The 21,043-nt window shown below is 39.6% G+C and overlaps 1 protein-coding gene across 1 annotated transcript in view; it reads left to right on the top strand.

Moving 5' to 3' along the window:
- The window catches only part of LOC120789759 (sodium/hydrogen exchanger 9-like), a 60,026-nt gene that overhangs the window by 26,206 nt on the left and 12,777 nt on the right, over positions 1 to 21,043 (top strand). The window contains exons 11-12 of the mRNA XM_040126730.1: positions 2,056 to 2,167; positions 3,029 to 3,182. Of these exons, the coding sequence (XP_039982664.1) occupies positions 2,056 to 2,167; positions 3,029 to 3,182 (266 nt within the window). The remainder of the gene's footprint in view (positions 1 to 2,055; positions 2,168 to 3,028; positions 3,183 to 21,043) is intronic.

Below are 21,043 nucleotides of genomic sequence, written 5' to 3' on the forward strand. Positions count from 1 at the left end.
TAGAATTAAAGAGCAAAAGCTTCTTTCTAGACTTAATAATTTGCAGCTATATTTAAAAATCTCTCAGGCAGAAATCCATCATAGACGATGCATTAGTTTCTCTTCAAGCAGCAGCCTCTGCAATGCTTCGATATCATGCTATTATATCAAAGGGCCATCAGCTCCTTAATAATACGCATCACATGTTAAAGTTATACTATCATAACAGCTGTGTGATATTCACAGCTGTTGTTGTAACTGTCCAGCTTTGCTTCTCAAGGGGAATGGAGGGTTAGTAATGGACTGCTGGCTACCCATTGTACAATTGTCCTTGCCTGAGAGCTGGCATGACCGTAGTGTATGCTTGAGGAGAGAGTCTAGTGGCCACACTCCAAGGAGATGTTCTTTCACAGTCTAGTGCCCAGACTGCCTGTAATTATTATTACGATCCATCTTCCACCATAGGGTCAAAAGAGCCAGAGAAAGAGTCAGCCTAGAGAATTCTTTCTCCAATACTCTTATGCTTAGTGTGAATTGCTGCCATTGAAATTTTTTTGACTTGAGCACTGAGCCTGATTAGCTTTGTCCTCAAGTGTGCTTCCATAACAAAAATTTGTGAAAAAAAAAAAAAAAATCTGGTTAACTACATCTAGTGGAAGCTGACCTGGATGTACATATAGGAATAAATGGAGGTCGAAGTCCTCTTGTACAGTGCTAAAAGTCTCTGTAAAAATGAAATAACCCCAGTCATTCAGCCCTGTTGATCGCTCTTTGGTTACGCAGTAAATTTTAATCACCATAGCTTGTAGCCTTTGCCATTGACGATGGAGTTAGGCTTTATTGAAAATGAGGTTGAGATGAAAGTGCTTAATTACCTCCATTCAAATAGTTTAGAGGCCTTTGATAAAGAGAAATGACTGGTTTTGGGAGCAGGATATTGCTTTTGAAAATCCATAGGGTGCATGAGATCTAATGTTGACTGCAGGGTGTGAGGGAACTCTGTTTTAGTAATAGCCCTGTCAGACTAAGGTCCCCTGCCTTAGATATTGTGCCCTTTATTATTCCAGGCATCATATTTGGACATACTGTATGATAGCTAAAATCCCTTTTCACCATGATACTAAAGCATGGGTACCTTCCTGCATAGATTATTCTTATGCACTAAAATTCAAAGACAGTCTAATATGTTATTTTTTTGAAGAGTTAAAAGCTTTCCTGATCTCCTCCGGCCTAGCCTCCTCTGGTTTATAGCCTTGACTTAGATACCACTAACAAGAACCTACTGGAAGATCTAAGGTTGCTCTCAGGCTCATATGAGGTGTGAGGAGTTTATATGGAGCTACATTAACTTCTTCTACAAGTATGACAAAAAGTGTTACGTGCATCCAGAACGGCAGCTATGTCCTTGATAACTGGACAGATATCTTCTCCCTAACTGTTGCCCAGGACACTTAGCATTCAGTCCCATCCTATGTGAGACATCAAAGTGTGCATGGAGGGCAGAGACAGCTGGCACAGCCTTATTGGCTCTATGCCTCGGCATGGTGCCACACTGCTGTGTTTGCATCCCATACAGAAAATATTGAGCTTTTTTTTTTTGAGTGTGTGTGTATTTGCATGTGCATATTTGCAAATGTATACTGATTTTCATGGGTGTGCTTTTACTGCCTGATCTCATAAACAATTTGCAGTTTTGTATTTAGTATGAGATTGACTGTCATGTATTTGTCTGATATGTATTATGTATGTACATGTATTTATTTGAAGTCAACCAGAGAAAGTGTTTGGAATAAATAAAGCAAAACCTTAACTTATCGATAATTTACTTCAACCTCGAACAATGTAATTTACTCCAGACTTCATCCCAAACAGTTGAGCTAAAACTGAAAAAGTAACTGGTGCATTTCTGACAAAAATATGTCTCCAGGGCCTCACTTTTTCTAGTATACTAAAAAAAGTTGTGGTTTTCATACACACAAAAAAAACAAATATCCATGAGAACATGCTGACTGATGACTGTACTTGAGTGTCTCTCAGTCATAAGTATTCTCCTTAATCTGTATTCTATACATATAGCTCTCCATCTTTATTTCAAGAGCATGCAACATCTACCCTTTATCTTTCCTGCTCAACCTGGGCCGTACAAACAAGATACCTTGCACCTTCCAGCACTTCATGACGTTTGCAGGTACGTTTTTCTAAAGATCATAATACATTATTTTCATTTGTAGTGCCATTTTGCATGACTGGCCACATCTCTGGTTGCTATTTTGATAAATGTTGGATGGGTGAGGTTATTTCTGCAAGACACTCAAAAAGGATAACTTTTACCCTGACTTATCCCATGAAAGCTCTTTAATTCTTCCATTCTCTTCACTGCCTGCAGCTAATGGTATTAGTGAGAATGCTGAGAGAATGTGTCCCCAGTGGAAAAAGTGTGAGTCTTGTATGTGTGTATCAACTCAGTTAGGCAGACACTGAGACCAGCGTCTTCCTCAGGCTTTATAATAATTCACTACCCTCGTTACAGAAGGTAATAATCTATATCGTCAGAGTTTTAGATGTTTTTAAAAAAATTATTGACTCTCAGCCTTTTGGTTGAAGCTCTGAATAGTTTGATTATGTGGGGTAATACAGCAGCAGTTTGCTTTGCTACTTACCTGACCCACTTTACCTCTTACATAAGGTTTCTTTGTAAAAAGCCCTTGTCTTGCTATTTTTCAAAATTTCCCCCTACAGCCACCACCACCAGCCCCCCCATCATTTTCTCATGGCAGCAAAGGATTTGCTCTGGGAATTGTTTTGGTTTTCAGCATTATGTCACCACTGCACAGCAATCTAAAAAAAAATTTTCTGGGGCTGTTTGCTGTTCAGCAACTGCTCAATGGCAGTGATAGTCAGGGTGTAATCTGTTACCCATGGACAGAGTTATTAACCTGATTGCTCTCTACTGCTACTTTCAAATAACTGGTTTGTAGATGGTTGTCCTTTGGTTTGATGGATGGCAGTAATCCAGCTGTTTGCTCAGAAATATCTTCTCTGCCCTCAGGTTTGAGGGGGGCTGTGGCGTTGAGCCTGGCTGTAAGAGACACTTCCACAGAGGTGAGGCGCACCATCCTCACCACCACTCTGCTTCTGGTCACCTTCACCATCTTGGTGCTGGGTACGGCTGCTGATCCCATGCTGCGCTGTCTGGACATCAGGTTTGTGCCAACACCTCACTGAGAAACACAGTCAGAGTGATGCAAGTCAAACCCATTGTCCTGTCTCTCCATCTGTCAATGTCCATCATTTGTGAATTCTTTGTCTCTCATAACCACACAGACAGACACATCTTAATTAAACTCTGATATTCAGCATTCAGCTCAGTTAATATCCACCAGCTCTTTGTAAAGCTCTCCTCTGCAAGTTTGAATTCTGCCTCTCTCTCCTCCCCTTGCTGCCCAGCCCTACGCAGGCACTTATCTCTGTGTGTGCTTCAGCTCTACCCTCCATTAGTGACTTGCACAGCTGGTGCAAAGGGGAAAGCAGGTCTACAATAAATGCAGCTTGCCACAATGTACACGTAAACATGTGTATGCACAAAAACAGTTGTACTTTTATGATGAGAAAACATAGTGACTGCTATTTTTTTCTTTAAAGTCTGCATACTATGTGATTCGAGGCCAGTGGGTGACAATGATTAAAGAGTGCAGAAGAGGCGTGAAGGATGAAAGGCAGTAATTAGATACTTATATTATTAAAGTGTAATCTATGGCCCAGATCACAGTGGTATAATTGACTCCCACAGTCTTTCGAGACAGTGCTTCTGAATCTCAAGTGGCTTTCAATGTGTGTGTGTGTGTGTGTGTGTGTGTGTGTGTGTGTGTGTGTGTGTGTGTGTGTGTATGTGTCTGTCAGTGAAGCCTAACATAACTGTAAGGAAAATATCTTGACAGTGTAGAAATTAGCTAAAAGGGAATGTCTCCTATTCTGAATATTTAAAGTAACATAATAAAAAAAAGTAAATAATAGCATTAGTGAAAAAAATAAAGTCCAGTTAAGAAAAATTAAAATTACTCAAGGAAAGGAAATTATGGATATATGAAAACTGTATTAAAAGCAGGGATATAAAAAAACTATATACAATGTATCCAAAAGTGCATACACTGGACAATTTTTTGATCATCAAAACATCCTCACCCAAAGCAACAAAACACAGACAATAAATCAATTTTTGGTGTGAAGCAAAACCTGGTGCGGCTCTTTTGTTAATGAATTGCAGATTGGCTTTGGTAATTCAATCTGCCAAGTTGTTTGTTTGAGCCAAATAAGCTTCATTTCATTGTAATGCGAACGTTTATAAACCAGACAAAGAACTATTATCTCTGAAAAATCCCCCAGGGCACTGGGTTTGTGTCCACAAACTTCGGCCTCTTGCTCTGTGTCAGTTGAGCAGCTTAAGGAGTTTTTGCTGTGTTGTTTCTAGATCCTATCGTCACCAAGACTGAACTGTGTAATAGTTCCGGGTCTGAGATTATACCCAACAACTTCCAAATGCTGCTGAAATCTGTTTTTGGCAGATAAACCAATATGAATAAAGCAATATTAGTAGACAGTAATTTTTGCAACAACAATAATGTGGGAATGCCTTTACTGTTACAATCTCTGGCTGAAGGACTTAGTAGCAGCATTTAAACACCCACTGACTTTCACTACATGATTAGGTCATTACCCTTTGTTGCCTGTCTCTAAATCACATGAAAACTTGCTTATAAATCTTCAAGTGTTTCTCACTAACATTAAATAATGGCAACTAAATAGGCAACCATCAAGTTAAAGATCCACTTCAGGTCTGTTTTAAGCCATATAAAAATAATCTTTTAGAACAATAATTTGTGTCTATTATGGTTTTGCCACATAAAATAAGATGGTCCAGAATTCTTAAAATTATCCTTCTCCCACATTGATAACCAACAATGTATGAATATGCGATCATTTTTCTTTTAAAAAGTTAAACTACTGGACACAAGAGGTCTCTTACTTCACTGAAAAGTGCATTTGCAGTGTGTGCAGTGGAGGCTTCACATTTCCACATCACACTTGTGTCAGTTGCATAGTCAACATGATTGAACATGAAGACTAGTTGCAATATCACAAAAACATGACTATATGTACTTGTCTTAAACTGACAATTTAGTTGAGCACAGATAACATTCTCCCCTTCAGGAAAATGGATGTGAAAACAGCCTTCTACTGTCAAGCACTGCATATACGTCATTCTCTGCAGTTAAGGTTGAACATCCAAGTAAATTAACAATAAGCAAAATGCATTTGTTGAATCCAGATTGAATCAATGACAAAAGCACAAACAAAACAAAACACTAATACTGAAATTTCTCAAGTGACATAGCAATTTCCTAACATTCTGCAGCTGAAACAACAATAAAAATGCATAATCTGAAAGGTATTTTATTAAAACATATTTATTGGTTAAATCAGATGCTTCAAAATTATTTACCAGCCCTTGGTATGCAGTGTAAGCAGTTTTAGTAATGTTACTGTTCATATCTCCCACCAATCCTGATTGCTTATGTGTCTGTGTATATACTTTACATGTGTACTTGAGGATATGTGTCCTGAATGCACCTGCCTATTTCTATACACATACTTACAACACTTCTGTCTTTGTAAGTAGTCATTCCGTCTGTGGAGCATGCCACAGAACAGTGCATCACACCTTTAGGGCTGTCATGTTTCAGAGAATAGCTATGTTTTCCTCACTTGCCATCCCAAACTCCCCCCTCTACTTCCCTTTTCATCTCCCTTCCCTCATCCGATTTTATGAATTGAAGGGGGAGTAACAACTTTGGAAGACTTAATTTTGGTGAATAATATATTAGATCTCTTCACCCGGAGCAAATTTAACTTCTGTTCCATCTCTGAAGTGGTTTTGTGGAGGAGTCTTTGAAAGTTGTAGTCTGTGTGAAATTACTCCAGTAGTTTCATTTATTTATTTATTTATTTTACCCCTCTAGCTACCTCAAAAGACCCACCACTGCAGACATGAAATGAAAGAAAAAAGAGAAAGTAAAATGTGTTGTTTCCATTTTGTGAAATGTGTTCAAGAAACCTGTTATCAGAGGCAATTTGTTGCTGGGTCTGTGTGTGTTTGGGTGCAGTAAATCAAGCCAAACTCACTCCCCTACGCTTTGGACAGGAAATGATAATGATTACCTCTCTTTCAGTCTGACTTATCTGTTTTATCTAGTGATTTCCAATGCAAAAACTAAGGAAGGATGTTGCTGTTGTCATTCATCAGGTGTTTACAAATAAGAGTAGGTAAGACAGTCATATCTTGTAGTGAGACAAACATACAAACTGTTGGAACTATTGAATTTTGTCAATTTATCACTATCACCTCTGCCCAGTGTAACCCAATAATCTAAAACAGTTGAAGAAAGAAAGTTTCCAACCACAAGGTGGGCACCATAATTCAAGAACAGAAGAAAACTGAGCTTTTTTTTAAATTTTTTATTTAGACTCAAAAGAAAAACAAATTCATACGAACACACACTCAGGAATGCACTCCATACAAGAGTGAGCTGAGCTGAGAGGGGTGAGCTGTCTGTCAGAATGTAAGGTGAAATTCATGTGCTGCATGTTTAGATAGATGGTTGAGGCCCAAACCAGACGGAAATGATATGGTAAAAAAGCTACTTTAGTTTTCAGTCAGCTCACTGTTCACTCATACATCAGACAGACGGTCTGCCTCTCATCACCATTCCTCTCTTTTGCTCTCAATTTCAAGGTATGTTATTGCCCACACTTGAGAGTTTCATCATGCTGCTGAAAAATAAAGTGATCATTTACACTAAACTGCATACAGTAATGAAAATGTTATTTTCCCGTATAGTGCCATTGATTTTAGATATTGATATATCTGAACAAAGCCTAGCATGAACGGTCTTATGGTCATCTTTCTTTTCTCTGCTTCTTGTTTCCTCTTCTGCATTGTCATGCTTGTTGTTTTAAGACCAAGCCCACCTCCAGAGTTGTTTGCTTTCCAGTCCACAGACCAAGACACTTGTAAGTTAATGGTAGTATTACTCTGCAGGAGGCGAAAACAAACTTGAGAACAAATATATACCCATCCATGAGACCTGTCTGCAATGAAAAAAAAAAAAATCACAAATATACCAATTACAAAACAAACATAAAGGGGTCCATTATCATTCAAGTGCAAATGCAAGCTCAACCAAATTCTCTGGAAAAGAGATGGGGTTAATATATTGTTAAGTAGTTTGACCATTTGTTTATCAGCAGGGGAGGTTTGAGCGGGTTTCAGGAATAGCCAACCAGGTTAAAACTCTTTTTTTATCAGTAAAATATGAATATGTTGAAGATGAAATGCAAGGCTGAAAGGCCCTGACATGTTGGAAAGTTGTAATTGTTGTGGTATTAGGCTAAGTCAAGTGGAGCGTGGGCAGATAAGTAAGTCAGTTTAAGGACTCTACAGTATATGCTCATAGGTTACCTATAACTCAAGGAATAGACAACGCTAACCAGCTAATTATTGATGAACTGAAGAATTGGAGTTTTCCTATGACGATTTTGATACCCACAAAGCCTAGTTTTTTGTTATAAAATAGTTTTTTTACACATAAATTGCCGAAGTTGATTCTAGGGATTTGTTGCTTTTCCCTTTTTATGTTTTTTTTGTTGTTTTTTTTTTAATTTCAAGTTTTTTGCCTAGCATACCTATTCTGGACAAAGCTGTTTGGTGCACTGTCACATCACCATACTAACTGAGTGGGGAAGACACTGGTTGAATAATCCAGGTTTTTTTCTCTAGTGGGGAAACTCATTATAAGTAAAAGAAGCTGATCTATGTGCATGAACTTCACCACCTTATGCACAGACTGCCTGTGTTTATTCATAGGCTGTGCTACCACCCATCTTGTTTAGAGCCACGAAATAACAAAACTGGGCCAGGAGGGTAAAAAGTTGCTTTGTAATTGATAAAGCTAGCAATCTGCCAATGTTTGCCTCCACCAGCTTTGCACCATCATGGAAAGTAGTCCTAGTCCTTTGGTGTTTTTTTTGACACCAAAGTCACTATTTTTGAGTTGTTAATAATGACATGGTATGTTGATATGATCCCTCTGATCTCTTCCTCTTTAGTCTTACAGAACTGTAGTATTCAAAGTGTAATATAGAGTAGCCCACCAACACACCATTAAATATTAATCAGTCATATGCCTAAAATATAGACTTGCTCATGCATAATACAAAGTGTCACAATTTTACACAATTTCTTTTATCAGACCAAACTGCTCTGCTTGTTAAATAAATATGCCATGTCACAGTGTTTAAAATCCATTATTTTGTGTTCTGTTTGTCTTTGTCTTTGTCTTTGTCTTTGTCTTTGTCTTTGCCTTTTCTTTTGCCTGTGTAACTCTATGCCCAAGCAGTATCACAAGCACGCAGACACACACAATGTCACACTGCTGTTTCTCAGTTTCGGTCTGTCTCCTTGGCTTTGATGAGGGCTGGAGGTGGCAGGGCACCCCTGGGGAGATCTGAGACCCAGTCACAGATAGCAGTCTGGGGCCCTTAGGCTTTGAACATTGGCTAGTCATGTCCTCTTCAAGTCCTTTCAGTTTGAACATCATTATATTTTTCCTCAGCCCAGCTCAGACTATTAGACTATTAGACTATTTATTTTTGCTTTTAGCCTTTGTACCTATCTATTATTAGTTGTAGCCATAGCTGTAGATGCACAGTAGTGATAACAATTTTTATGGACTTACTGCCTCTGGTCATTTGCTACATATTTGAACAACATTCATGCTTTCCATACTTACTTATGCCATGAAAAGGGTAGATATTGTTTTCTGTGTAGATTTTTAGCGACACTTTTAGTGTGGCAAGGTTGGCCAGTCCATCACTTTGATCCAGACTGAAATTTGCATTGGACAGATTGGTATAAAATTTTTATAGACATTCATGGTCCCCAGAGGATGAATCTTATAGTCTTTGGTGGTCCCTTAACCTTTTCCTTCTGGTGTCATCAGCAGTTTGACATTTTTAGTTCACAGTGAAATATCTTGACAGCTGTTGAATAGACTGCAGCGAAATTTGTCCCTAGATTTTTCTAAGGTTTATCTAAGATCTTGAATATGGTAAACATTACCTGCTAAACATCAGTATGTTAGCATTGTCATTGTGACTAGGTCAGCATGCTGATATTAGAATTTAGCTAAAAGCACGGCTGTGCCTAAGTACAGCCTCACAGAGCTGCTAGTGTAGAATGGCTGCAGGCTCTTAGACTTATTAATTTGTGTATGCCATGGAGCGAGGGTAATGGACAGAGAGTAAGAGATGAGGAAATGGCTCACATGCAAGCCATTTCCTCTTTAAAATTTTTTGGAAATGTTTTCATTTCATAATATGTCATGGTGGTAACTGAGGGCAACTATGACAGACAGGATGTCTTGCTCTACGCTATAGTATGTTTCCGTACATATAATTGAGAAGCATTCACAAATTGGAGACTAAGACATAACAGCTGGAGCCTGGGTAATGACTAGCCTGTTTGTTTTGAGTGGACAGATGGATCGGTGGAAAACCATATCTCTGATGTCATTCACTCTCCTTCATGCCCCACTGACCCCTTAACACTCTCTGTCTTTCTCTCACTTTCTCGTAGTGTTTGACATCCATCTGCCTGTGCTTGGATAAAATTTTTGGATAACATTTTGCTATTGTGAAGACTGTATAAGACATGAAAAAGGCTGCTCACACATAAACACCTCATCCCTACTAATATATCAGCATAACAGATTGAAGGAGAGAGGAAAGTCATCCACATATCTTCATATACACAGACAAATACACACTGTCCATAATACAAAGATGTCAACCCGACTGAATGGAAGACACTTCAAAGAACTCTGAAGATGAATAGCTCCTGCATATGTTTTCCCCCTCTGATAAGGGAAGGAGACAATAAGACGAGATGAGAGCAAGAGAGGCCTATATCCTGACTTCTCCTTCATTGGTATATCCTTTATTCTGTCCAGTCAAAGTGATTGCTTTGCAACAAAGGCAAATGGGAAAATATAAGAGAAGCATGAATTAGAAAACCAATCTACAGCAAGAGATGACTTTGGAACTTAGGGAACAAAGTCTTTTCTTTCTTGCTTTAAAAAATGTAACATATTGTAATATAATGGGATTTCAGAAGCAATCTTTGTTGTACAATAGCTTTCTGAATGGAAACTTGTGAAATTGTCCATCTTTTCTTTTGTCCTTTAAGGAGTATAGGGTCAGGGGTTGAGGGTTCAAGTCACTGTCCCTCTGTTGGTCTGATTTGTCAAGCAGAATGAATTGATCTGATTCGTACACTGAACCTTTTATGTCTAAAAAACACATTCATTATTAATGTAGCCTGATGATCTGCTGAATTGGAGCTATACTGTTCCCATAACACTTTGTCGCTGTTATTTATCAAAACAACCTGCAGTTCTTTTTGTATCTATCTTATCTTTTTCTCTTCACCTTTCTTCTTCCCCTGTTTCTCCTTGGGTGATTTTCCCTCCCTTGGTGTGCTGAAAGTTAAGTCTCATTTCTCATTACATTGAGCTCAGCTCGCGTTGGCAACAGGGTTTAGTTGTGCAGCACTAAGTCACAGTGGAGCTCTGCAAGTTCAGCCAGCCGCACTGACCATTGATTATGTCTCCTGAGTGTCGAAGAACCGAGCTTCATTTTAACATTTCAGACAGCTCTTTTCTCAGTCAGGGAAAAGTCTCTGCTATTAGAATTCTGCCTGTCCTCTTCCAGCGCTGGCTCACAGATCCAACTCGACATGACCAGAGCCATCATTTGCCATTTCTGTCCACGACAGGCAGCACACCAATGTCACTGCTTGAGTCTATCTAACTCTGTTTTACTAAGGTTGAAGTTGCCTATGTACTTCACACTCACTCTATATTCATGACGGGGAAAAGAATCGGTCAGTGCAACTTGCAGTGTTGCAGGGTGTTGCCAAGACTTAAGTGCTATATTCAAATATAGCACAAGTAGGACCCTAATTTAGGATGTTGCTGTTGGGAGCATAATGAGAGAGATGGAGGGTGAGAGAGGTTGGTGAATTATGATTCTGATGCTGATCAGACATGAAACGTTATCTCCTTACATTAGCCTGCCAGGGTTACTCTCTGTGGCACCAGATACAGATAGTCCTCTTTCACCTTAACTTTCAACACTCCTACGATTGTTAATAGTTGAGCTGCTTGTGTGTGTGTCTGTATGTTCAGACAATAAACAGCTGAGAGCTTGAGCGCGTGTATGTGCTACTGTTAACGACCCGCTCTCCCCTATGACACACAGTTCAATGGGTTCCCTCTCATAGTGGATTGATAGTCGTGGTGGTGTGCAGAGAGACCTAACAGATTGCAGTGGTAACCGCGTCTGTCAGATCAGCCAATACGGTGAGTTTATCGGGTGGAGATTGACTCTGGATGGGGATCTCGTATATTGGAGTCCTGTGCTCCAGCCCAGAGGCACAGCCTAATGGATGTGACGTCAGTATGGAGAGGGAGGAGGAGGGCCATTAAAAAGAGCATCAGGGCAATAAAAGTGCCTGCTTGTGTGTGTGTGTGTGTGTGTGTGTGTGTGTGTGTGTGTGTGTGTGTGTGTGTGTGTGTGTGTGTGTGTGTGTGTGTCTACTTGTGCGGGTGCATGAGAGTAGATAGATGCTATAAATGCAGAGCCAGGGAATTTTGCACAAATACTGCTATATGCAAATGGCATACACAAAGATACAAAGTTGTGTGTTGAGCAGTATTTTTGAGTTTATTGTTTAAAGAAAGTCTCAGTTAAGCGCCAGAGAGGGAGGGATGTGTGAGAGAAAATATAGCGAGAACATCAGTGTGTGCCGTGTGTATCTCTGGCAGTTGTCTGTGGGCTGAAAGAGGATCCACACATGAGTATGAATTATAAAACAGATACAGGGTGCCTCTACTGTGTGTTCTCTCACACATGCACAAATGCAAACGCACACACATTTTTCCACTCTGCTGGTGGATGAACAATGCTTTAAAAATGTGGTATGCAGGGAGTCCTCTGAGGGAGTTTGAAAGTATAAATGAGGGTTGATGGATAGTACTGATGGGACTAAATTTGCACTCTAGGCAAAGAGGTGAGGAGGTAGAGACAGAAAGTGTTTTCAAAAATGCTGATCCAAATGCGGCATCAGTTTGTGTGTGTGTGTGTGTGTGTGTGTGTGTGTGTGTCTACTTGTGCGGGTGCATGAGAGTAGATAGATGCTATAAATGCAGAGCCAGGGAATTTTGCACAAATACTGCTATATGCAAATGGCATACACAAAGATACAAAGTTGTGTGTTGAGCAGTATTTTTGAGTTTATTGTTTAAAGAAAGTCTCAGTTAAGCGCCAGAGAGGGAGGGATGTGTGAGAGAAAATATAGCGAGAACATCAGTGTGTGCCGTGTGTATCTCTGGCAGTTGTCTGTGGGCTGAAAGAGGATCCACACATGAGTATGAATTATAAAACAGATACAGGGTGCCTCTACTGTGTGTTCTCTCACACATGCACAAATGCAAACGCACACACATTTTTCCACTCTGCTGGTGGATGAACAATGCTTTAAAAATGTGGTATGCAGGGAGTCCTCTGAGGGAGTTTGAAAGTATAAATGAGGGTTGATGGATAGTACTGATGGGACTAAATTTGCACTCTAGGCAAAGAGGTGAGGAGGTAGAGACAGAAAGTGTTTTCAAAAATGCTGATCCAAATGCGGCATCAGTTTGTGTGTGTGTGTGTGTGTGTGTGTGTGTGTGTGTGTGTGTGTGTGTGTGTGTGTGTGTGTGTGTGTGTGTGTGTGTGTGTGTGTGTGTGTGTTTTTTAACTAAGAACTGGTGTTGTGTGTTTGTGTGTTAGAGTTGTGGGGGCTACTCTTTGGAAGCCTAGAGCGCTAATGAATCCAACTTTCCCAGCATCCCCAGCTGCCTAGCGACCTCGCCTCTCAATCACTCTCAATGGGCACCTCTTATTTATAGAGCCATTATTTTTAGCCCTCTATAATTTCAGCCCTCTGCCTCTTGAAGAATTAACAGAAGAAACATTGAAGGGAAAGATGGAGACAGAAAATTGGAGGGAGAGACAGCCTAAAAACATGAAAAGATTGAAAAATTGTTTGAATCAAGTTCATTTTTTTTAGTAATAAAAGAAAATGTAGGGTTTTTTTATTTTACAACCTGGTTCTTTTTTTCTCCTTTTCCTGCCAAACATTTTACGCCCAAGGGGTTAATTGGTGGGACCTTGGAATGCAGCACAAGAGGGTCTGGGGGAAGAAATATGAAAAATCAGACTAATAGGTTGTAAAGTCCAGGCTTAGATGTACTATCCAAAACAATTATTTGGAAGTGGAACCAAAAGTGAGCTCATCCAAAATGTCAGTAAGAAAACATCATTGCATTAAAAAAGGTGTTGAAAAGTTAATAAGACTACGAGTCTACTGTGAGGCTGTAATTAGACATGGTGGTGCTTTGTGCTGAATGCTAACATGCTCACAGTGGAAATGCTGATTTTCAGAAGGTGATGTATATCATTTCCATGTAATGGAAATTTACACACAACAAATTTTGTGATGATTTAATAACTTTTTGACTTTGTTCCATCTATAAGAAAAAAGACCCAGTGTGGAAAAAACCTTTAGGTTCCACAGCTTGAAAGGATGCATACATCTCTTTAGACACTGATCTATTGTTCTCTGTGTGGTGACCTCCTCTACTCCCTGTTCTTGTTAAGGCATATGCAAACTGAGGTACCCCTAAAGGTAACCCTTTGTCATCCTTGTGAGCTTTTTATGATTTCTATCTGTCTCATGAATAATGATGCAGTCTGTTCTGAATTTTAAGTTCACCACAAGGTCAATTTTTCTTTGATGGTTGCTGTGAAATCCAAGCTCCCTCCTTAGGTGTTTTTTGTTTGGTCCCAACTGCTTGTTCTTGAGACAGGAAATCATTGGCCAATAATACATAGATGAGAAATGAGAGGCAGATTTAATGGTTCAGAGGAATGGGCACACATAGAGAGAAGGGAGGTGGGAGAGGGTTACAGAGAAAGAAATGGATGCAGAGTAACTCACTATGAGACAATCAAGTGAAACCAGAGAGTGAGTCCTGGAAGATGGTAATTTATTCGGTCTTGAAAGCCTCCGAGCATTGGCACTGCACAAATCAAGTCCATGAAATCAAGTCTTCATCGAAGGCAACAGTGTGAAACTGTTATGTAACTGGTGCATAGCTAAGGGTGAGGCTTTGCCCACAAAAATGCTGTCATTTTTTTGTTTTTGTTTTTTTTGTTTTTTATAGTAGGTTTGAGTTTATGCATGCACTACATCTGTGTGTAAGGCCCTCCTGTCTGTTTTCCAACCCTTCTGAATTGGACTGTAGACCCCCGCCTCTAGGAAGAACCAGAGTAAAAGAAGAATAGACTTGGCTGGCCTTGAGTTGGCCATCTGTTCCCGTCGAAGTGGTCAGTCTGAATTAGACCCTTCTGTCTGTCTCTTACACACACAGACACACAATCCCATCCTCTTTCTACTGGCTTTCTCGTTTACTGTATTTCATTGAGCCTCTTACACGTACAGGCAGAGTGCATCTGGCTATCCAGTCTGCAATGTCCTGTGGCCATGTGTCTGGATTTCTGTTCAGAGTGCCTGTGGTTTCAGTGAGAAAAAAGTGGCAGGTGGTGGGGGCGGGGAGGGCTCATATCGATTCATATCTGCTAGCGACGTGCCAAGAAGCTGCTTTCATAATCCTCCCTCTTAAATAATTCACCACTAGCCCTCAAAAAATTTCATCAGGACCTACATATAGAGAAAAATCCCCCTATCAGCAGCAGCAGCATTGTGGGGAAGGTGTGCATACGAGAAAGGGACGGGGTGAAGAGGCAGCAGATGAGTGAGCAGATGGAAGACAGTGGGGTGATGATACCCTCGTCCAAACCCAAAATCAACAATTACAGACCACTAGTGCAACTGCAAGTCATGCATCTGTGCATTTCCAGACATGACAGTGAAGCAGCTCCATGCCTAGGGGTGGGGTTGGGTTGGGTGGGGTGGGGTGGGGTTGGGATGAGAGGAGGAGTGAAACAGTGGTTAGACATTTCATTTGATTTGTCAGACAGATTCGACTAATGGTCATCCTCCGGACCAACTGGCTGCTATTGCAACAGAGACACAGCAATATTCTTCTCACGGCTCCTGTCATCTCTTGGCACCTTACTTGTGTCAATTCCAGTAGGGGTTTCATAGTCCAAATCTCCTTCCGGTGAGGGTTTAATTTAGTAGCCTGCAAGGTGTTGTCCATTTTCCTGTAAAAAGACAAGAAAATCCCTCCAGTCAGCTCTGCAACAACAAGCAATAAGCACTTATCCCAGAGGTTACTGTTACTGGAACACTTTGTAATGTTAACCCACAGTCTGTACCAATAAGTTCTTCCTCTGAGATTCCCTTGATATATTTAGCTGGTGCCAGCAGACTTCACCCTTGATCCTCCACAGTAAAGAAATGGCACTGTCCAAATATGACAGCCAACCACAGCATCAAGACATCCCTCAGAGCCAGCCATGAAAGAGTTTCCCCAGTGCCATCAGAAGGAAGCAATTGATCTCATATTCTTCAGGCAGTTTTGGCAAGAGTGAGAGAAAGGAAGAAGGAAGGAAGGCAATGTAATGGGATTTGTTCTGTCCCACAATTGAGTGTTCTGGCAACTAAAATAGACTCACAAGCAAGTGCCATCAGACTAGTCCACTAATTGAAAGCTTGATTAGAAACCTTGTTTTTGAAATTGGTTGGTTTTCAGTGACCACTGACCTTTTCCCAATGATTTCCCAGTGCGCTGTGTACATACACACACCAGAGAGCAGTGATGTAACAGGCTATTATTGTAATTTCAGTCGAACACTTTGCTAGTATTAACAATCATTAGCTTGAGGTTCTAGAGCAATTCAACATGGATTTGCCTGAGTTTCCCCAATGCAAATCTTGTAGAATTACTACCTAACTACAATGCTTATAGGAAACACTTGAATAGCTGTTATATAGCTATGAAATGCTAGCTGTTGTATATTTATATTGCATGGCTTTATTTCCATGCCAATAGTGAAAGATTGACCAGGGCAAGGCTTTTGAGCTAGTAATATATCTGCCTGGTAATATATTTGTCAAAAGTAATGTTATTATTCCGTAAAGTCAGTAAATCTGCACTACAACAACTGGTGGTTGCAGGTCTTTCCTTGAAAAGTAATAACTCACCTTCCATTCCTGTGAGTAATCAAGGAAACAAAGAGGAACTTACGCCTGTAGAGGGTAAGCATTTTTCAAATTTTTTTCATCTTAATAAGTCAGCTTGGTGTAAAAAGACGACGGAAATTAACAAAACAATTTGAGAAATAAAGCAGGGACTTCTTTTCTGATTTGTGATTGAGATACTCCTGCTGGAATGGACCCTCATACACACACTAATTCAGCACTCATTTTCCTACTAATAAAGAAAACAACCACCACTGAATGTAATGTGTATTAGAGAAAATGTAACACTAGTTTGATGTTTTGTCTGACTGTTACATTTTATAATCCTGGGCGTTACTGTTATCCAGCCAATTCTTGCCATGCCCACGATATCCCGCTATCTTCAATAGACTAAATTTACCCCGTTTCCCCGTGTCATGCTGAGACATCCAGGTGAATGTTGTGAGAAGGGAACTGAATTCTGTGTGATAATAATATCTTTGGCTCTCACAGCCTTCGCTGCTCCAGACTGTCTGTGGCTATCAACGGGGATCCAGCTGGCTCAAATGCTAAAAGACTTCCTTCCTGCTAAAATGACACTGTTTGAGACACTGGTGGCTGTCAGCTTCCATTGTAAGGGGATGACTCTCTCTGTAAGCGAGAGAGAAACTGAGACAGAGAGATGATATAGTATTATTGAACATTTTTTTCTTGTTAACTGTTAATCCTACTGTATATGTAGCTCAAGAGGATCCTGATACAGTAATAAAATGATACAAGAAAAAACAAATCAGTAAAAGTAACTAGCAAAGTATACTTTGTACCTTGTTTATCTCAAGTACTGTATCTACAATACTGATATACAGTAGTGGCAAATTGCTGAAAGTAAGTAAGTAGGAAGCAACAGTCACCTACCAATTAGCTTGGCTTAGCACAAAGACTTGAAACAGCCTTTTGTACAGTTTAAACAAAGATATAACGTGTTGATTGGTGAGCTTTAGAAGTGCTGTTAGGCAGATTTCTTACCTTCAGACAGAACAGCGCTAGCTGTTTCCCCATTTCTAGTCTTTATGCTAAGCTAAGTCAGCTGCTGTCGATTAAAGCATATCGTATACCCCAAAACATCCAACTTTTCCTTGAGGATACTGTACACATAACACATAAATGAATAATTAGTAACCATATGTTCACTGAAAGAATGAAAATAAAAATCTTTATAGGTTCACTCTGGTTTATTTACACCCTTTCTTTCTGTCACTTAACATTGGTCCTGGCAAAAAACTGAACTTTTACTTTTTAGGTTAAATTTTGAAGTCAGGGTCATTACTTTTAATTAATTGCCTATGTATGTATTATCATGTTTGCATAACTGAAGGAATATAATACATTTCATATTAAGTTGCATTATCACACAAGTACATTTCAAAGGTGAAATTGCCAGTGTGATGACTGTTACTGGGTACGTGAGTAGTTGGCTTAATTTCATGACTAACTGCAATGTCCAAGTTGGCATTACATATGCAGAGTTATTTCTGGCCATTTAATAGCCTGTGACTCAGTTTAAACAACAGAAATGATAACATGATATTTGGACATCTGTTGAGTGGGTGATTTTTCATCATTGTGCAGTATGGCAGAGAATTTAACTAGTTTCGTCTGGTCAGATAAGATATCTACCAAAGAACTTTACAATGAGGCATGCACTTACTTAAATTCTCTGCATAGCCAGCTGCAACATACACAGATGAATGCTTGACTAATATCACTGATACACATGCATCTGATAACGTGCACACACACTCATGTACAAATACACATACACACACACACACACACACACACACACACACACACAAACACACACACACAAGCAGGCACTTTTATTATTTTATTTCACATCAAGTGATGTGAAATTTAGGTTAAAGCGAGAGGTTGGTGTAATGACCTAAAATGTATGTCCAGTGTAAATATGGAATATTAACAATAAATAACATTATATAATTTCCCCCTCATATAATTTCAAATGTGATTTAAATGTTAAACAAGATTCTGGGATTGCTATTATTATTTGCCTGGGGTTAAAGGTATTATCAACTGACTAATAAAATACTTACATAAACTGGTCGTGGATCCAGAGTTTCATACATGTTGGAAGTTAAGAGTTTATCACACTTCCCAGCTGACACAGTGTGTGTGTGTGTGTGTGTGTGTGTGTGTGTGTGTGTGTGTGTGTGTGTGTGTGTGTGTGTGTGTGTGTGTGTGTGTGTGTGTGTGTGTGTGTGTGTGTGTGGTTTGTTTGTGTGTGTTTGTGTGTGTGTGTCTATGTCTTTGTCTGTGTTTGTGTGTGTGTGTGTGTGTGTGTGTGTGTGTGTGTGTGCGTGTGCGTGTGGGTGTGATCGCCATTTGCTCCACTTTCTCATGACATTTACAGGGCAACTTTTGTCCGGAGTAAAATTTTTACAGTTTACTATATACTACAACTTGAATGTATTCTCTAGATTGGAGTGACTCCCAAACTGATTGACAGCTCTTTTAATTCATAGACTGAGTCAAGTCTATACAACAATTCTAAATGTTTTTTGATGCTGTGAAAAGTTTTTAGCATCAGTAATATTTTTAGACAAACAGTAATGCAGGCATACTGTATATATTCAAATATGCTAGTAATTTATATGGAAATTACAGGTTGTTCCTTTAAAGTCATCTCTCTCACAGTTCTGGCTTTTATAAAGTCCTTCCACTGCTGGTTTTTCTTATCACTGCAATCTTTCAGTCAGTACACTGAGATCTTACAGCCACTGTCTGATTCACTGCAGAAAATTGATGTCTGTGTTGTTTTTTGTTTTTTTTGTTTTTTTTTTTAAATATATTTTTACACCACTGCTAGATTTAGTTGTGCCAAAGCAAATTCTCACACAATCTTTATACTCATGGACATTATTCTTTTATGATGATAAAAGATCTTGTGTGTATTGCTGCCAATGGAATCACCTGTTGCTATGCAGAGTCTGCAGAGTAATGCATTCTTATCGATGTACGCCTTTTTAAAAAGCCTTTTTTATTTAAACAGTTTCTTTATAATTTGGGACTGCCTCTTAAGCCCCAGCGGTTCTTCACCAACCACATCCTCAATATGCAAATTTACACTTGCTGTGTGCTTCAGGTGACATGAGAATGTGAATCAATTGCATGCCAGAAAAGGTGTAGCCAAGTTCATATCGTAGCACCTGTCCAAATATCTCTGCCATAGCGGTTATACCACTCATGCCCTCTGCTTATTTGTGTATATTTGTATGTGCTGTTCTTGGTATTCAAATCAATGCTGGTTCCAAAATTAGATTTCTGTTTTAAAGAGTGTACACTGTCGAATATTGAAGCCATGTGTCCCTGGTGAGAAGAACAACCAAATGGGATTTGCAAACAGGAAACAGGAAAGATGACTTACAGCTTTCCTCTTGTCCAAACTCAATGTACAGAGCAAACATAATACCTGTGAGACACTGACTCTCTTTGTCTCTATTTCCCTGTGCTCCCCATTCCATTTGTCCCCCCCTCTCTCTCTCTCTGTCAGAGACAGAGCAAGACAGCAAGAGAAGGAAATAGCAGAGAGTGAGACAAGCAGAGGGGAGGAGTATTGTAACTTAATTTGCCCTGCCTGTTGAGTATATACTTCTTGAGTGCTTGATCTCAAAAAGAAACCACTCCCAATGTTTATTAACTAGTGCTGCTAATCATATCCAGTGGATATTTTCTCCCTCCCCCAGGCAAATAATTGCGAGGAAAATGTTTTGCCTGAATGTAAACATAATTATATATTACTTGTAGACTTCCTCCAAGGTAAGAAGATATAGTATAAATGAGTCGTATGTGCAAAGTGGTTGATGTTTTGTGATATTGCGATGTCTTCTCTTGAGGCTTCATGTTTGGCGTGCCTGCAGCACAGCAAGCATAGCTTTATCAGCCCAGTGCTGTCAGCCCTACTGATAACAAAACTACAGAGACAAAGGCACACATATATATGGGCACACACATGCTGCATCACTGCTCAAGGCCAAGATATTGTGCTCTTCCTCTTCTCTATGAGGCATACTGGAAATATTAGCTTGTAAGGAGGTATTTATGGATCTGTGTGGGTACTTTTTGCAACCATGTGGGTGTGTAATTTCTGTGTTGTATAAATGTGTTGGACAAGATACAGTAAAATAATTGGAATTTTCTCTTACACTTAAAAAAAAACAAAAAGCCCAAACACAATAACCTCACGATGTGTTCATATTAATAGCAACGTTTCCCAAAAGCCTGCATTAGTCGTCAGTGAGGGCCCTGTGCAAAGCACTATGTCATCTTGGAATGCTTCCAGAGGTATTTTAGTCATGGTGGAGCTCAGCACAAGACAGTTGAGATTGTATCAGCACATAAAGAACCCACTAACAGACAAGGAAGCATAGGCTTTGGTTTTGGAGGCTGTGGATGACTAGTAGGATAGCAGTCACAACTCAATCTTACAGTCTTGCCAGATTGCAGGAGATAGAGTTACTCCATTGTGTATTTCCTTTTGACTGGGTTTATTGCATGGGATGTGATTTTCTTACAGAATGGGGAACTCTACCTCATTTGGGGAGGTAACTGGGACATGGAAGGATTGCATACTTCTGTGGAGGCTCATTGCAGAAGTATCTGTGACTCTGCTATTTTCCAGGCCCCTTCATTTTCTCTTAGTAGATATAAATGTAAGGAACGGTTAGAGAACTTCCTCCTCTG

Source organism: Xiphias gladius, chromosome 5, assembly GCF_016859285.1.
Source record: "Xiphias gladius isolate SHS-SW01 ecotype Sanya breed wild chromosome 5, ASM1685928v1, whole genome shotgun sequence".
Taxonomy (NCBI): domain Eukaryota; kingdom Metazoa; phylum Chordata; class Actinopteri; order Istiophoriformes; family Xiphiidae; genus Xiphias; species Xiphias gladius.